Raw genomic sequence first — 17076 nt, forward strand, 5'->3', positions numbered from 1 at the left:
AGGTGGACATCCAGGGATGTGTGGGTTAGGTGGGTTAACCATGGTCAATGGGGGGGGGGGGGGGGTTCAGTGGAATGCTCTTCAGCGGGTTGGTATAGACCCTTTCTGCACCGTAGGGGTTCTATGTTTCTTATTGTAAGCACTGTTTTCATAGCTGTTTGTTCAAGCAGTTGTTTAAGTGCAGTTGCAGATGTGTACAAAAGGAGATGCAGTTGGCAACAAGTAGCTGATTGGGCTGTGGATCAGTGATCGATGACAAAAGTCCCCTGTCTACCTACAGCTATGTGATTGGTTCTCATGTACCTGAAACAGCTTGGGCTGTGAACAAACTGCGAGAAACCAACAGAACTCCACCAGCTCAGAAGCTCTGTGTGTGTTCTGCAGTCAAAACCACTTTTATAAAAACCCTTCATGAAGCATAAAGCAGGCACCCCGCTTCCTGCAAACCAGTGAAAGCACCTGGGGAACAGAAGTTGAGAAGCAACATTTACTTCAATAAACTTTTAATAAATGATGTCAGATTGAAAGATCCTTTCTGAAACAATGACCATAACATGGTAGAATTTAGCAACTCAGTTTGAAAGGGAGGCACTTGGGTCGGAAATAATTGTGTTAAGCCTAAATAAGGGTAATTACCAAGGAAAGAGAGCAGAGCTGGCTGGGGTGTACTGGGATAGGGGATTAGCAGCAAAGATGCTTGAGGAACAATGATGGATGTATAAGAAAGTAGTTCATGGCACACAGCAAGTATATACTCCAGTGAGGGAGGGGAATTCTAGGAAGGAGATGAACCAACTATGGTTATCCAGGGAAGTAAAGCAAACAACTGAAAGAAACAAAAACATGCAATGTGGCAAAATTAGTTGTAAGTCGGAGGATTAGGAAAGTTTTTAAAACTAACAAAAGACGATCAAAAAAATGAGAGGGAGAAAATAAACTTTGAGGGTAAATTTACAAGACATGTCATGACACACAGCAAAAGTTCTTTAAATATATATAAAAAAAGGAGGACCCAAAGTGAACGTAGGCCTTTGAGAGAATGAGGCTGGGGAAACAATAATAGAGAACTAGAAAACGGAAGAGGAGTTGAATAAATACTTTGCGTAAGTCTTTATAGTAAAAGACCTTAATAGAATACCAAAATTACTAAACACTCAAGGGCAAATGGAGAGGAACTAAATACAATAACTATCACTGCCAAAAAAAAAATCCTAGAGAAGCTAGTGGGGCTAAAGACATACAAAGTCCTTTGGACCTGGTGGGACACATTCTAGGATATTAAAGGAAGTAGCTACGGAGATCATGGATGCACAGGTGGTAACGTTTCAGAAATCCTTAGATTCTGGAAAAGTCCCAGAGGATTGAAAACTGCCAATGTAACACCTTTATTTAAAAAGGGAATAGGACAGAGAAAATCTATCCCTGTTATTGGGAATATGTTAGAACATTATCAAGGATGTATTAGCAGAGCATTTAGAAATACACATCATGATGAAGAGGAATTAGCTTGGCTTCATGGAGGGGAAATTATGCCTGACAAATTTACTGGAACTCTTTGAGACGGTAACAAGCAGGATAGAGATGGGGGAAACAGTGGATGTAATATATTTGAATTTTCAGAAGGCACCAAATTTTAGGCCACTTAATAAGCCCATGCCATCGGAGCTAGTAAGTTAGCATGGATAGATGATTGGCTAACTAATAAAGGCAGTTGGGATAAAGGATTTTCAGGATGGCAATCTAATCAGTGATGTACCATAGGAATCGGTGCTGGGGTGACAGTTATTTACTGTATATTCGTAATTTAGGTGAGGCATGCAAATATATTTTGGCTGAGTTTCAGGATGACACAAAAATAGGTGAGAAGGCGAATGGTGAGGATGACACAAAAAGTCTGCATGGACAAAGACAGGATACGCCAGAGGGCAAAAACTTGGCAGATAGAATATAATGTGGAGAAATGTGAGGTTATGCACTTTTGCAGACAATGCTTCTTTTTGTGGGTAAATCTAGGATTAGAGGGCGTAACCTCAGAATAAGGGGTTGCACATTTAAAATAAAGAGCAGGAAGATTTTTTTTCTTGAGATTGGTTGGCTTGCCGAGCTGGTTTGTTGTTCCGCAGACGTTTCGTTACCGTGCTCGGTAACATCCTCAGTGCAGCCTCTGATGAAGCGTCGGTGTGTTTTCCTGCCTGGTTTTTAAACTCTGGGGTCCGTTGCGATGGATTGCCTCACTTCTGGGTTTCCTCTGTAGTGGAATGTATATGGGGTCGAGTTCAATGTGTTTATTAATAGCCTGCTTCGTGGAGTGCCATGCTTCCAGGAATTCTCGTGCTTGTCTCTGCCTAGCCTGTCCCAGGATCTTGGTGTTGTCCCAGTTGAAGTCGTGGTTCTCCTTGTCCATGTGGATTGAGATGAGTGAGTATTGATCGTGTCTTTTTGTAGCCAGTTGGTGTTCATGTACTCTTGTTGTTAGTTTCCTTCCTGTTTGTCCAATGTAGTGTTTCTCGCAGTCTCTGCAGGGGATCTTGTAGATGACATTGGTCCTGTCCATGGCGGGGAGTGGGTCTTTAGTTCGGGTGAGCACTTGTCGTAGGGTTGATGTGGGTTTGTGTGCCACTCTGATGCCCAGCGGTCGTAGAAGTCTTGTGGTGAGTTCTGACGTGTTCCTGATCTAGGGTAGTGTGATGAGTGTGTCGGGGCGTGTCGAATCTTTCTAATGCTGTGCCTGTAGGCATCTCCTGACCCAGTTCTTTGGATATCCATTATCCTTGAACACTTGGAAGAGGTAGTCCTCCTCCTCTTGGCATAGTTCCATGTTGCTGCAGTGTGTTGTCGCCCTTTTAAATAGTGTTCGCACGCAGCTTCGTTTGTGTGTGCTGGGATGGTTACTATTGAAGTTCAATACCTGGTCTGTGTGTGTGGCTTTTCGGTGTACTTTCGTTTGCAGTTCCCCATTTGTCTTGCGCTCTACCATGACGTCCAGGAATGGGAGTGGTTTGTTCTTCTTCTCCTCTCTGGTGAATTTTATTCCGGTGAGGGTGTTGTTTATGAGTTTGTGTGGCTCTTCTAATTTGGTCCATTTAATGATGACAAAGGTGTCGTCTACATAGAGTATCCATAGTTTAGGTTGGATTTGTGGAAGGGCAGTCCTTTCCAGTCTTTGCATCACTGCTTCTGCTATGAGTCCGGAGATAGGTGATCCCATGGGTGTCCCGTTGATTTGTTCGTATGTTTGGCCGTTGAAGGTGAAGTGGGTGGTCAGGCATAGGTCCAGTAGTTTAAGCACGTTGTCCTTGGAGTTGGTTTCACTGGGGTCGTGTTCTTGTTCAAGTAGTGTTGTCATTGTTTCCCTTGCTAGTGGTATGTCTATTGACGTGAATAGGGCAGTGACATCAAACAATATCATGGTCTCTTCGTCCTCTATCTTTGTCTTTGATGGAGTTGAGGAATTCTTGGGCTGAGTGGATGGAGTGGGGTGATTTGTTGACTAGGTGCTTGAGTCTTCTTTGTAGTTCTCTGGCTAATCTGTGCGATGGAGTGCCTGGTAGGGAGACTATGGGTCTGAGGGGGGACTTCCGGCTTGTGCACTTTAAGGACGCCGTAGAATCGGGGTGTGTTGTTTCCTTTGGGTTTCATTCTTAAGAAGTCTGCTTTGTGGGTCTAGGACCAAAACGTCAGCCTTCCTGCTCGGCCTGCTGTGTTCATCCAGCTCTACACCTTGTTATCTCAGATTCTCCAGCATCTGCAGTTCCTACTATCTCTGCTTTGTTGATCTGTCCTGTTTGTTTAAGTCTTTGTAGCGTGTATAGGATTTTGTTGCCCAGTTGTGGCGTTGGGTCAGTTTGTACTGGCTGGTATGTGTTCTCGTCGGCGAGCAGTGCTTGTGCTTTGGAAATGTAGTCCTTTTTATTCACTATCACTGTCATGCGCCCTTTGTCTGCAGGTAGTATAGTGATGTTCTTGTCCTTCTTTAATCTGTCCAGGGCTTGTCTTTCCTGTGTGTTGAGGGTGTTGAGTTCCCTCTTTCTGGTTAGTGTTGGGACTACTGTCTGTCTTATAGTTTGTTGTGTTTCTTCATTGATTCATTCTTCATTCGTGTTTCTTCACGAAGCAGGCTATTAATAAACACATTGAACTCGACCCCATATACATTCCACTACGGAGGAAACCCGGAAGTGAGGCAATCCATCGCAACGGACCCCAGAGTTTAAAAACCAGGCGGGAAAACACAACGACGCTTCATCAGAGGCTGCACCGAGGATGTTACCAAGCACGGTAACGAAACGCCCGAGGAACAACAAACCAGCTCGGCGAGCCAGCCAACCTCAACACCCACAATCTGAGCTACAGATGTACTCCAAAACCTTAGAGATTTTTTCTCTTTTAGAGGGTTGTGAATCAGTGGCATTCTTTACTGTAGACAGCTAAATCATTATAAATGTCTGTCTCAAACTTTAAACATACTTAAATAGGTAAGGGAATCAAAAGTTGTGGGGAATAAGGCAGGACAGTTGAGAATGATTGGATCAGCCATGGTTTAATAGGCTTGATAGGCTGAATGGCCTATTTCTGCTTGTCTTGTTATCAACTACATTCCTAGTTTCCCTCCGTATGTAACACCCACTTTTCTTTTCATGTGCCTAAAAAGGAATTTATAAGGAGATTGGAGTTATAACTAGTAGAGTTACATCTAGTTATATCCAAATGGTTCACAAATTGTCTACCTGTAACTAGAGTCTAATTACTCCTAATAAATTGCAACTTTTGTTAAGTACAGAAACTTGGCCTGTGTTTTTTTGTCAACCCAAGTCTGAAAATCAGGTAAATTGGAGAATTCTGTGTATTTTAATAAAAAAAAAATCTAACTTTTGTAACATCTCTGGGAATAGCAGGGATCAGTTACACAGCTCTACCCCAGCGAGGCGTAACACAATCAATTAGTGTGTCTGGCGCCATGTTCTCACTCGCATTGCACTCTTAAAACAAATTCCTAATCCCTGCAGGTCTTATAATTACATTACCAAGATGGTATGAACATCACAGTAACAATCAGTAATCCTTGCCGAACTGACAAAAGATTTAAATTAAACAATGTACATGGCAATGGCAACAGAGCAGATATTAACTAAAGCAATTTTTAAAAAGTTCAGGGAACTCCAATCGCTCTGCTTGATACGAAATATGAAATCAAGAACTTGCTGATCTAAAGCAGGGACTGCTTCAATTTCTTCATCTGACCATTAGGAACATTTAGTGGCAGACATCACATACTACAATTAAACCATAGAATTGTACTATGGTTTATATCGCCAGCTCCAATAATTTGTTAAAGCATTTCATTTCCATTTTGGGTATTCAGTTCGTTATCTTTCATTGTCTCTCTGGGGTATACTAACACTTCAACCTAGATGAGTACAAAATATACGTTTGGCGATCAATCTACAGCAGTAAATCAACAGAGCTAACAGAATGTTGCATTATTCTGTGAAATTCTCAGAAGTTATATTAGAGTTTTATGATACACTTGTTAGGTCACACTTTGAAAATGCATTAATTCTGGTTAGTGAAACACAGGAGTACCAAACTCTTGACCTCTTCCACTCACTCACCTCTATTGCCTAGCTTAATGGAATTAGAGTCACCCAATTCCACTGTTACGTGATCTCCTGTAATGTTTATTCTTCTCACTTCCACTTCCAACACCTCTGGAATCTGTTTCCATGCTACTCAGTTTAAGCATTAATTTACAATCAATAATTCTGAGTACGCACATTTTATTGCATTATTACCTTTGCATTATTAGCCCCACATAATCAGTTGCTTGGCATTCTTGGATCAATCATCAAGTACAGTGAGCCTATAAATTTCCTGTATTTTAGTCTATGAATGATCTTTGACACATTAAGGCAGCAAGAACAATTCAATCAAGGTCAGGTTTAGTTATAAATCCTGACTTATGGCCTGTTATGAAGAAAAAAATGTATAACATTCCAGATAATATGTATGTCCAAGTATTTTTAGCTATAGTAAAACTTCAAGGATTTAATTTATCAGCATTTTTACATCTGTTTGGCTGAAGGCTCTGAGCAATGTTCACATATTCATGTCCTTCCAGATTGACTTTGTTATTCACTGATGATGCATTCACCTGAGAAAACAGAATTCAATTGTGATGTACTGTAGTTTCATTAATGTCATTTAAGGAAGGAAATCTGCCACGCTTTCCTAATCTTGCCAATATGCAACATATCCCACACCAACTTGACTGATTCTCAACTATCCTCTGGAGTTGCTACATCAAAATGCAGTCATTCAAAAATAGCAACATTTTCATCTTCTCAGAAGAACTAGGGATCAGCAATAAATGCTGGCCTTGTCAGGAAAACACACGTTGAGAATCAATATTGAAAGGGGAGAAAGAGGAAACTTCAAATGTACTTCGTTATTTTAAAATGTTCTTAATTTGTTTAGTTAACTAGCAATATACTGTGAATTGACATGACGACAACAGTCACGAATTCTGCAGTAAATATATGCCAAATATATTGCACTGTTTTTGTGCAATGTAAAATTGATAGTTTCTTTTGCTTTAAAACTTAGAAGAAAGTTGATGGACCTGATCAATCACTTGTTATTTCTTTACAACAGCACAAATACTTTTCTTCAAAGTAGCAGAGCAGCAAACATTAATAAGCATTATGCAGCAGTATAATGAAACATTTCATATGTATTTTGGGATAAGAACTGCACATGAGGCAAATAGTTAATTTACAACAGATTGAAGAATATACTCTGACAAATACAGAAGGCACAGCATCAACAGAATTCACTTTTTTCCTTTTATTGTCCAAGTACCTTTTAAAAGATAATTGTACAAGTCAGCACACTGAAAGATGACTGAAACCAGGTAACTAAATCTTTTGACGTGCTGCTACTTGAAAACATCATCTTTAGAAAATGTACATATTTACAATGGAAACCCTTAGAAAAAAGGGAAATGCAAAACCCGTGATTGCAGGGCCACATAAAATCCTGCTGGACATCAAATGCAGGAGGAGAAACCATACTGCAGATCCCTGGATGAGGAGAGCTAACCCTCAGTCATGGGGGTCACATAGCATCAGACAGGTAACAGCATTGAATATAAAAGGCACTCTGTGATGTACTCTTATTTACACAATACCTTTCTGAAACATGGTAGGCTGTTCCTTTGACTGCCGGATTTTGGGAAAATTTGTAACTAATTATTCTTTCTGTATAACAGACTGAAGACCCGTCATTAGTTTTGAACCCAGTTCTACACAATTAGGCAGCCAAATGGCAGTAAATGAAACTGTGTGGGGGAACAATGCCATCAGAATGGTGGGTGGGTGGGCGGTGAGGGAGCAGCAGCATGACAGTTTGATTGTTTACATTGTTAATAAACTGGCAGAGTAATGAAAGCCCAACTTGCAGTGTCAAGTTTTAAAACCAGAATCAATGCCCTTTTGACAGTTATGAAAGTAAGAGCAAGGACACCTGATATAAATAAACCAGCACACAATGAAATTTGACAGATGAAGATACAATTTTTCTCCAACAATTCCCAGCTTGAATATCCTGACTAAAGTCATTAACAGTAACTTTTACTGTATAGGCCTTTTCTCCCCCATGACAATGTTTGCCTCAGGAAGTGAATTTACTAATTTTTTTTTAAAAAGGCTGTATTTAATACGCCATTAAAATTGAAGCTGGATACCAATAACTGTAACAAATTGATTTATTTGAGGAAAAAATGCTCAAATACCAAATGTTATAAAATGCTAGTGGTTAGAGCATTTAGAATGAATAGTTTGGCCAGTAGAAGATTTGTTTTTGTTGCCAAGGACAGTATTTTAAAAGTTGGCTGAGGGCAATTTTAGTCCTGCAACAGATTAGCAACACTTCAGTACTACTGAACCCATATAATTTAAAGGATGTTTCCAGTTCAAAGTTTGCAAAGACAAAGACATTCTGGGTGTGGGTTATTTATGATTTATTGAGCTAGCTGTAAGAAATTATGTACTTCATGAAGAATAAGCTGAGTGGTCATTTGCGATGAGAATGGCTTTATATTCAGACCCCCACCTAACCTTGAAAAATACTTAAAATTCATGATTTCTCCAAAAACAATTCTAGGACCACTAAACTGAGGTCAATATAAAACAAAATTACAGTTTGCAGGAAAACAAATATGTATTTGGATCTGCTTCAAATTAAACAAAAAAACTGGTGCCTTTTATGGAACAAGTTGAAACTTCTTTACCTGGATATTTTGAACTGAATAGTGTACAAATATTGATTAAATTTAAACTCTGTATGCACCTGTATTAGCTTGGCAATGGAAAAGCAGCATATCATTTACATTGCAAGTTGCATGCTTAACACTAACATGAATGATAGTTTCAAACTAAAAAATTACAGTGTTGTTGACTTTTGCAATATCAGTTTCATGCTGGATAAGTTTTGAGAATTGTTAAGTGTAAGATATTCCAATTTTAGAGTTTGAATCTGATTCTAAGTTGATGATTGACAAAGTTATTACCCAAGACTTGGAAGGTGCTAAGGTTAGCAAATCAATCCATTGCAATATAGGCACAGTGTTCCATCAGCTTCAACAGCAGCAGCACAATATGTAATATTGTGAAATGGCATTCCAAGCCAGATTTTCCTATCACTTGGGACTTAGTAGCTAGGATTTAAGAGGTCCTATTTTCAAACCAGATCTGTGTGCCATAATGTGCAGAAACTGGAAAGCAGCATCACCGTAATAAGTGCTAGGTACCAACAAATCATTGGTAGTGGGTGGGGAATTGATACCGGTCAATCACTTTCAACATACATAATCCCACTATGTTGGGTTTAACTAAATTGTGCAACATTTTCATATGAAAAGGCCTATACAGCAGTATTTGCAAGGGTGGCCTATGTAAACTTTCTTGATAGACATTTTGTCCTGATAAGACAACAGAATCAGTGATAATCATCCAATCTAAAATGGAGAAACAATTATAAATGGTTTGAAATATGGACCAAATACCTATTATTACAGATGGCTGTACACATTTGGTGAGCTCAAGTACCTGTATGTATGTTTTAAAATAACATAAGAGCACTGTTACATTAAAAATGCTATTTTCCTCAGATTACATTATATCAAAAATATGCAGCTTTAGTAAACAGTTTCATATTACAATTTCTAATACAATTTTACAATGCTACATTACACTTAGTGTTTGAAATATACTGATAAAGAGAAGATAATGCTGCAAACATTCCCATCAAAGGACTGCCATGGCAGACCTTGGTGTTGAAAGCACCATTTTTTCTGCTGTAATGAGCAGTTGCAAAATATCCCTGTGGAGAGTTGGAAGCCTTTATAATGTCAGCATGATGCATTTCCACAGTTAACAACCGTGACCCCCGGTAAAGTAATTTGAAGTACTCCAAGCAGCTGAAACTTCTCTTGTACCATAACAGACTCCTCTTCATGGCCATCTTGCATTTAGTCAATTTTTTCCACCTTTCCAATAATTTTCTCTTCAAAAATTGGCAGAATTGCTTCCTCATCACGCACCTCTTCAAATACCACCCCACAATCAAACTCGTCACTTACTTTCTTGAAATAATACCTGCAAAACAGAAAAACAATTTCTTAATTTACCATTTAATAGCACTAGTAACTGGATGAATTTCAAAGTTGACAAGTTTAAAAGAATAATCTTTTATACAAAATTGATAAAGACAGCAGTTTAAAAATAATCAGTGTTCAGTAACAGTTTGCAACAATTTAAAAAATTCTCTTTTAGTTTAAGTATTTCTGATTCATAAACTACCCGAGGCAGAAAACAGGTAGACAACTTTCTTTTGTGATTATACAAAGAAAGACCGATTAGAAACGGATTCTGTGGAGATTACAGACCCTGTAAACCTTCTCATTCTCTCAACTGATACATTAAAATTCTGCAATGGTGGAACAGACCTACTTAGTCACAGAGTTGTGCAGCATGGAAATAGACCCTTCAGTTCAACTTGTCAATGCCAACCAGATATTCCAAATTAAATTAGTCCCATTTGTCCCATATCCTCCAAACCCTTCCTATTCATGTATACATCAGATGCCTTTTAAATGTTGTAATTATCCCAGACTCCGCCACTTCCTCTGGCAATTCATTCCATACGTGCACTATCCTCTGCATGGAAAAGTTGCTCCTTAAGTCCATTTTAACTCTCTCCCCTCTCACCTTAAAGCTATGCCCTCTAGTTTTGGATTACCCTACCCTGAAAAAAAGGCCTTGGCTATTCATTCTATCCATGCTCCTCATGATTTTATAAACCTCTATAACGTCACCCCTCAGCCTCCGACACTCCAGGGAAAATAGCCCCAGCCTATTCAGCCTCTCCCTATAGTTCAAACCCTCCAACCCTGGCAAAATCCTTGTAAATCTTTTCTGAACCTTTCAAGTTTAACAACATCTTTTCAATAGCAAGGAGAACAGAATTGAATGCAGTATGCCAAAAGTGGACTCAATGTCCTGTACAGGACATCCCAACTCCTATACTCAATGCACTGACCAATAAAGGCAAGTGTACCAAACACTTTCTTCACTATCTTGTGACTCTACCTTCAAAAGGAACTATGAACCTGCACTCCAAGGTCTTCTTGTTCAGCAACACTCGCCAGGACCCTATTATTAAGTGTGTAAGTCCTGCTTTGATTTATCAAAATGCAACATCTCACATTTATTTAAATTAAACTCTCTGCCCCTCCTACTTCTTAGTTTCTAACAAATTAAGTCAAATCAACCAATTAAGAACTCGAGCCAAACCTCAGATTGGTGTCCACAAAAATGACACTTAGTGTCCAGTTGCCTGCCACTTCAACAAAGCACTGTGTTCCCTGGCCAATATTTCTGTTTTGGGTCTGTCGCGGTGCTCCAGTCAGACTCAGTGCAAGCTGAAAAAATAGCACGTCATTTGTGCTTGGGGATCATGCAGCCTTCAGGACTCAATACAGTTCAATAATTTTAGAACCTGAACGCCTTCTTCCATTTCCTTTACCCACCCCCAATACTCCAGGTCCTGTCAGGATGCTTCCAGCACAGACAATCCATTTTCACCTCCTTATGGTCCCCATTGTGATGATACTATGGCTTTAAGAAGTATATTCTGTCCTGTTTTTTTTTCAATGAAGAACACTGAGGTCAGAGGTGCCGATTGGTTTGCTTCAAAGTCCAGAAACTAAACATCTTGGGAGGCCTTGGGGCTTTTAAATCTAATGTTGGAACATTAGAAGCAGGCAGAATGGGTGGGGTGAAGCTTCCAAAGAGCCAGGATACTTAGTTTTAGTTTTTCAATTGCCGTTGCTGGCGTCTTGATGCTGGGTGTGGAAGCTGCAGTGCATCGCTCCCGTCTACATGCACACACGTTTTCCCTTGATATTTTCTCTGCACTGCAGAATTGCCTGAGAGACAATGTTATTGAATTTTGCCTTTTGCCAAGATTGTGTTTATAGGATGGTTACCATATTAGAACAGTGAATTAGCAGTAATTAACAGTTATTAGTAATAATATATTATTATTTTGTTAAGCATTCCAATAGAGTTATAGTTTTGCCAATTCTTTTATTTTATTTTATATTTTAATGGTAGCGTAAAAATAAAGTGTGTTTTGCTTAACATCTAGTAGTTTGACCAATCAAATTGCATCTGGAATGCAACACCTTATACTTCTCTTTAAAGTAAGAAAAAAAAAGTTACAGTCGAGGCAATCTTCTGATTATAATTTGAGGGTGCATGGTCTGTTCCATCACACCATTATCAGCATTTCTTTCTCCCTGGCAGGGTATCACCCTTCCCTTTGACTTGCTAACTCTCATTCTCTCTATCTAGGCTTCATCTGTCTTTCCACTCACTCCTACCCACCTAACATCAACCCCCTGTTTTTGAAATATATCACCTTTTCTAGCTATCAGTTCTGAAGTACGGTCATTGAACATTAACTCTGCTTTCTCTCCACAGATGCTGCCAGACTTGAGTTTCTCTGGCAATTTCAGCTTTTGTCCCAGATTTCCAGTTTTTTTTTGTTTTATTCAAAGTGAAATCACTACTCCCATAAATTTGCTTAACTACTGAAAAAACAGGTTTTAGTGGTTCTGATTTAAATATTTTACATTTATCTACAAACCAGGCAAAAATATAAAATAAGCCTTCACGAAATTGGCAATACATGAAATCAAGCACAATATGCCAACATGCAAATAAACATGGGAAAATTGAACTGAGTTGTTTAGAAGTGCCAGATGACCAGGGCTTCTGAGCTGCACATGCGGAAAGGTTACAGTCTAGCGATAATACTACTAGGCAATTAATCCAGGCACTTAGATAATGTTCTGGAGACCCAGGTTCGAATTCTGCCACTGCAGATGGTGGAATTTGAATCCAATTTAAAAAAATCTGGAATTAAGAATCCATTGATGACCATGAAACCATATCGATTGTCAGAAAGACCCATCTGGTTCACTAATGTCCTTCAGGGATGTCTACCATCCTCACCTGGCCTGGCTGACATGTGACTCCAAACCCACAGCAATGTGGTTGACTCTCAACTGTCCTCCGAAATGACCTAGTAAGCCATTCAGTTGTACTAATCACTACAAAGTCTCAAAGAAATTAAACCGGATGGATCACCAGGCATCAACCTAAGCACCGGAAAAGACAATGGCTGAAACAGCCCTGACGACCTTGCAAAGTCCTCCTCACTAACATCTGGGGATTAGTGCCAAAATTAGAAGAGCTGTTTCACAGACTAGTCAAGCAACAACCTGACTAGTCATACTCATGGAATCATATCTTACGATATTGCAGACACCGTCATCACCATCCCTGGATATGTCCTGTCTCATTGACAGGACAGACCCAGCAGAAGTGGTGACACAGTAGTATACAGTTGGGATGGAATTGCTGTGGGAGTTCAACATTGACTCCAGACCTCATGAAGTCTCATGGCTTCAGATTAAACATGGCCAAGGAAACCTCCTGCTGATCACCACATACCGTCCTCCCTCAGCTGATGGATTGGTATGCCTTCATGTTGAACAACACTTGGAGGAAGCATGGAGGATGGCAAGGGCACAAAATGTACTCTAGGTGGTGGATTTCAATGCCTACCACCAAGTGTGGCTTGACAGCAGTACTACTGATCGAGCTTGTCAGGTCCCAAAAGATATAATTGCTGGACTGGGTCTGTGGCAGGTGGTGAGGGAACCAATGAGAGGGAAAAACATACTTGATCTCATTCTCACCAATCTGCCAGCTGCAGATGCATCAGTCCATGACAGTATCGGTAAGAGTGACCATCGCACAGACCTTGTGGAGACGAAGTCCTGCCTTCACATTGAGAATAATCTCCATCGTGCTATGTGGCACTATCATTGTGCTAAGTGGGACAGACCTCGAACAGATCTAGCAACTCAAGACTGGGCATCCATGAGGTATTGTGGGCCATCAACAGCAGCAGAACTGTACTCCAGGTGTAACCTCATAGTCTGACATATGCTCCATTCAACCATTGCCATCAAGCCAGGGGATTAACCCTGGTTCAGTGGAGGGCATGCCAGGAGCAGCACCAGACATACCTGAAGATGAGGTGTCAACCTTGTGAAGCCACCAAACAGGGCTAACAGCAAGCCAAACAGCAAAAGCAGCAAGTGATAGACAGAGATAAGCGATCCCACAACCAATGGATCAGATCTAAGCTCTGCAGTCCTGCCACATCCAGTCATGAATGGTGGTGGACAATTAAACAACTCACTGGAGGAGGAGGCTCCACAAATATCCCCATCCTCAATGATGGAGGAGCCCAGCACATCAGTGCAAAAGATAAGGCTGAAGTATTCACAGTAATCTTCAGCCAGAAGTTCTTAGTGGATGATCCTTCTCAGCCTCTTGCAGTGGCCCCCAGCATTACAGATACCAGTCTTCAGCCAATTCGATTCACTCCACATGATATCAAGAAATGGTTGGAGGCACTGGATACTGCAAAATCTATGGGCCCTGACAACATTCCGGCAATAGTATTGAATACTTGTGCTCTAGAACTTGCTTTTCCCCTAGCCAAGCTGTTCCAATACAGTTACAACACTGGCATCTACCTGATAATGTGGAAACTTGCCTAAGTATGTCCTGTACATAAAAAGCAGGACAAATCCAACCCGGCCAATTACTGCCCCATCAGTCTACTCTCAATCATCAGTAAAAAGTGATGGAAGGTATCATCAACAGGCTATCAAGCAGAACCTGCTCAGCGACGCCCAGTTTGGGTTCTGCCAGGGCCACTCAGCTCCTGACCTCATTGCAGCCTTGGTCCAAACATGGACTAGTTGAATTTCAGAGGTGAGGTGAGAGTAACAGTCTGTGATATCAAGGCTTCATTTGACTGAATGTGGCATCACAGAGCCCTAGCAAAACTGGAATCAGTAGGTAGTGGGGAAAAAACTCTCCAGTGGTTAGAGTCAAACCTGACACATAGGAAGTTGGTTGTGGATGTTGGAGGGCAATCATCTCAGCTCCAGGATATCTCTGCAGGAGTTCCTCAGGGAAGTGTCTTAGGCCCAACCATCTTCAGCTGCTTCATTAGGTGGTCAGAAGTGGGGATGTTCGCTGACTATTGCGTAATATTCAGCACCATTTGCGACTCCTCAGACACTGAAGCAGTCCATGTTCAAATGCAACATGATCTGGACAATATCCAGGCTTGGGCTGACAAGTGGCAAATAACATTCACACCATGCGAATGCCAGGCTATGACCATCACCAACAAGAGACAATGTAACCACCGCCCCTTGACATTCAATGGTGTTACCATCACTGAATTCCCCACTGTCAACATGCTGGGAGTTATCATTGATCAGAATCGCAACTGGACTCACCACATAAATGCAATGGGTACAACAGCAGGTCAGAGATTAGGAATACTGCGGCGAGTAACTCATCTGACTCACCAAAGCCTGTCCACCATCTACAAGGCACAAGTCAAGAATTTGATGGAATACTCCTCACTGGCCTGGACGAATGCAGTTCAAACTACATTCAAGATGCTTGACACCATCCTGGACAAAGCCCATTAGTCTGGCACTGCATCCGCAAGCATTCACTCCTCCCACCACTGATGCTCAGTAGCAGCAGTGTGTACTATCTGTAAGATGCACTGCAGAAATTCACCAAACATCCTCAGAGAGCACCTTCCAATCCCACGACCACTTCCACCTAGAAGGACAAGGGCAGCAGATACATGGGAACACGGCTACTTTCAAGTTCCCCTCCAAGACACACACCATCCTGACTTGGAAATATATCGCTGTTCCTTCACTGTCGCTGGGTCAAAATCCAGGAATTTACACCCTAATGACATTGTGGGTCAACCACATCAGGTGGACTGTAGTGGTTCAAGAAGGCAGCTCACCACCACCACCTTCTCTAGAGACAGGGCAATACATGGTGGCCAGCCAGTGACACCCACATCCCGTAAAGTGAATTAAAAATAAGGTCACAAGTTCCAGCAACTTTGCATTAACATAGTAGTAAGGGCATCACTTTCTTTAAGCAAAAAGCCCTTAATAAATGGGCAGCCTCATAAAAAACTTCAATCAGCAAGTTCTGAACAATGATCTGAAAGGATATTGAAACAACCCAAGTCTTGGTTTGGGAATTTACACAGCCAGTCGTAGCAAGAACCATGGCTGCTGAGCTTACTTAATTGTTAGACAGGCATGGCATCAATCTTCTCAGCGTGGGAAAACCTTCCTGGATTTAAGTTGGAAGATGAATGGATCGGTGTAGGTTTTTGGATGTCAGTGGTAGGATGTTGATTTGGCTCCTCAATAAATAAATTGTCCTGATTAAATGGCAACAGTACGTCCCCCATGCCAATAGAAGGCCATCCAGCGAAGCTTGTCAGGTTCTCCCATGACTCCTGAGGAGGCAGTCCCTTGTTATCTGGTACTTATCACATAATTGATGGATCCAGGATCCAACAAGGGGTCTTGTTCCCATTGCTGGTCACCTATGCTGCAACCCCATCCCTTTCCCCAGCCAACTACAAGCCAGTCCCCATCCTTCCTTCACTCCCCTGTGGCCTCAGGTAGGTACAGTGCTGCCAGGAGCCATAGCTCCTGCTGGCATAAATAAGGAGATGCCACAGTTTTTGTCAGGCAGGACATATATTGCCAGGGACCTCAACTGGAGGATAAAGCCGAACGGTGACCAATTAGGGGCACTCATTCTGTTTGGCCTTCTATTCAAAACTAATGGGAGCTCCATGCCACCTCTCCAAACTGATGGGCGAGACCATTGTTGGCCCTACAAAATCCCAGTCATAATGTTTAATGCATTTCTGCATAAAGTCATTGCTTTTTATTAAAATGGTAATTCAATTTCTTCTGTTCCCACGTAGTTATTTATCTTGTAACAGTCTTTTCAATTAAAGTTGTTTTAAACCTTACTGTTCAGTGATTGGCCAATTTATCTTCACTGCAGTAGAAATTTTAAGCTGGACTTACATACCTGTAATTCCCTTTCTTAGTCAACAGTTCCTTGAACTGTCCCAATGTGACCACGCGTCCTTTAACGGATGTCCTGTATGGAATTGGCTCCCCACAGAAGTAGTATGCCACCACAATGTTATCACCAGGCTGGGATACACCATTTGCTGACTTCTTTTGAGGTTTATGCCTATAATGGAAAGATATCATGTTGAGTTTTTTTACTTCATCATACAACTAAATATTGGTAAAATGTCTGCAAAAATAAGATTGAATTGAGGAAAGTATCAGCACTTTTTTTGTTTTACTAAACAAACCAAAAAAGTATAAATAGTTCCAATTAATAAGATTACGTTAGACAACTAAGTGATGTTAACAAAAATTATTGACTTCACTGAAATATCTGGTTATTCTAACACTTCTCAAATTCATAGTCTCCTTTATTTTCAAGCATAAAGCAAATTTAGTTGTAAAGAAGGTCTTATGCGCTTGGAAGTATTTTAATCCATTCACAT

The 17076-nt window shown here is 40.8% G+C and overlaps 1 protein-coding gene across 3 annotated transcripts in view; it reads right to left on the minus strand.

Moving 5' to 3' along the window:
• Nucleotides 1–6823: 6823 nt before the first annotated feature.
• Nucleotides 6824–17076, minus strand: part of axin1 (axin 1) — a 115456-nt gene continuing 105203 nt past the window's right edge. For all 3 annotated transcript variants that reach the window (XM_048609546.1, XM_048609547.1, XM_048609545.1), the window contains 2 exons: nucleotides 16584–16751; nucleotides 6824–9653 (listed from right to left, as the gene is read on the minus strand). In XM_048609546.1, coding sequence (XP_048465503.1) covers nucleotides 9527–9653; nucleotides 16584–16751 — 295 coding nt within the window. In that variant the 3' untranslated portion in view covers nucleotides 6824–9526. The remainder of the gene's footprint in view (nucleotides 9654–16583; nucleotides 16752–17076) is intronic.

Source organism: Rhincodon typus, chromosome 21, assembly GCF_021869965.1.
Source record: "Rhincodon typus isolate 14 chromosome 21, sRhiTyp1.1, whole genome shotgun sequence".
In the NCBI taxonomy this organism is placed as follows: Eukaryota; Metazoa; Chordata; class Chondrichthyes; order Orectolobiformes; family Rhincodontidae; genus Rhincodon; species Rhincodon typus.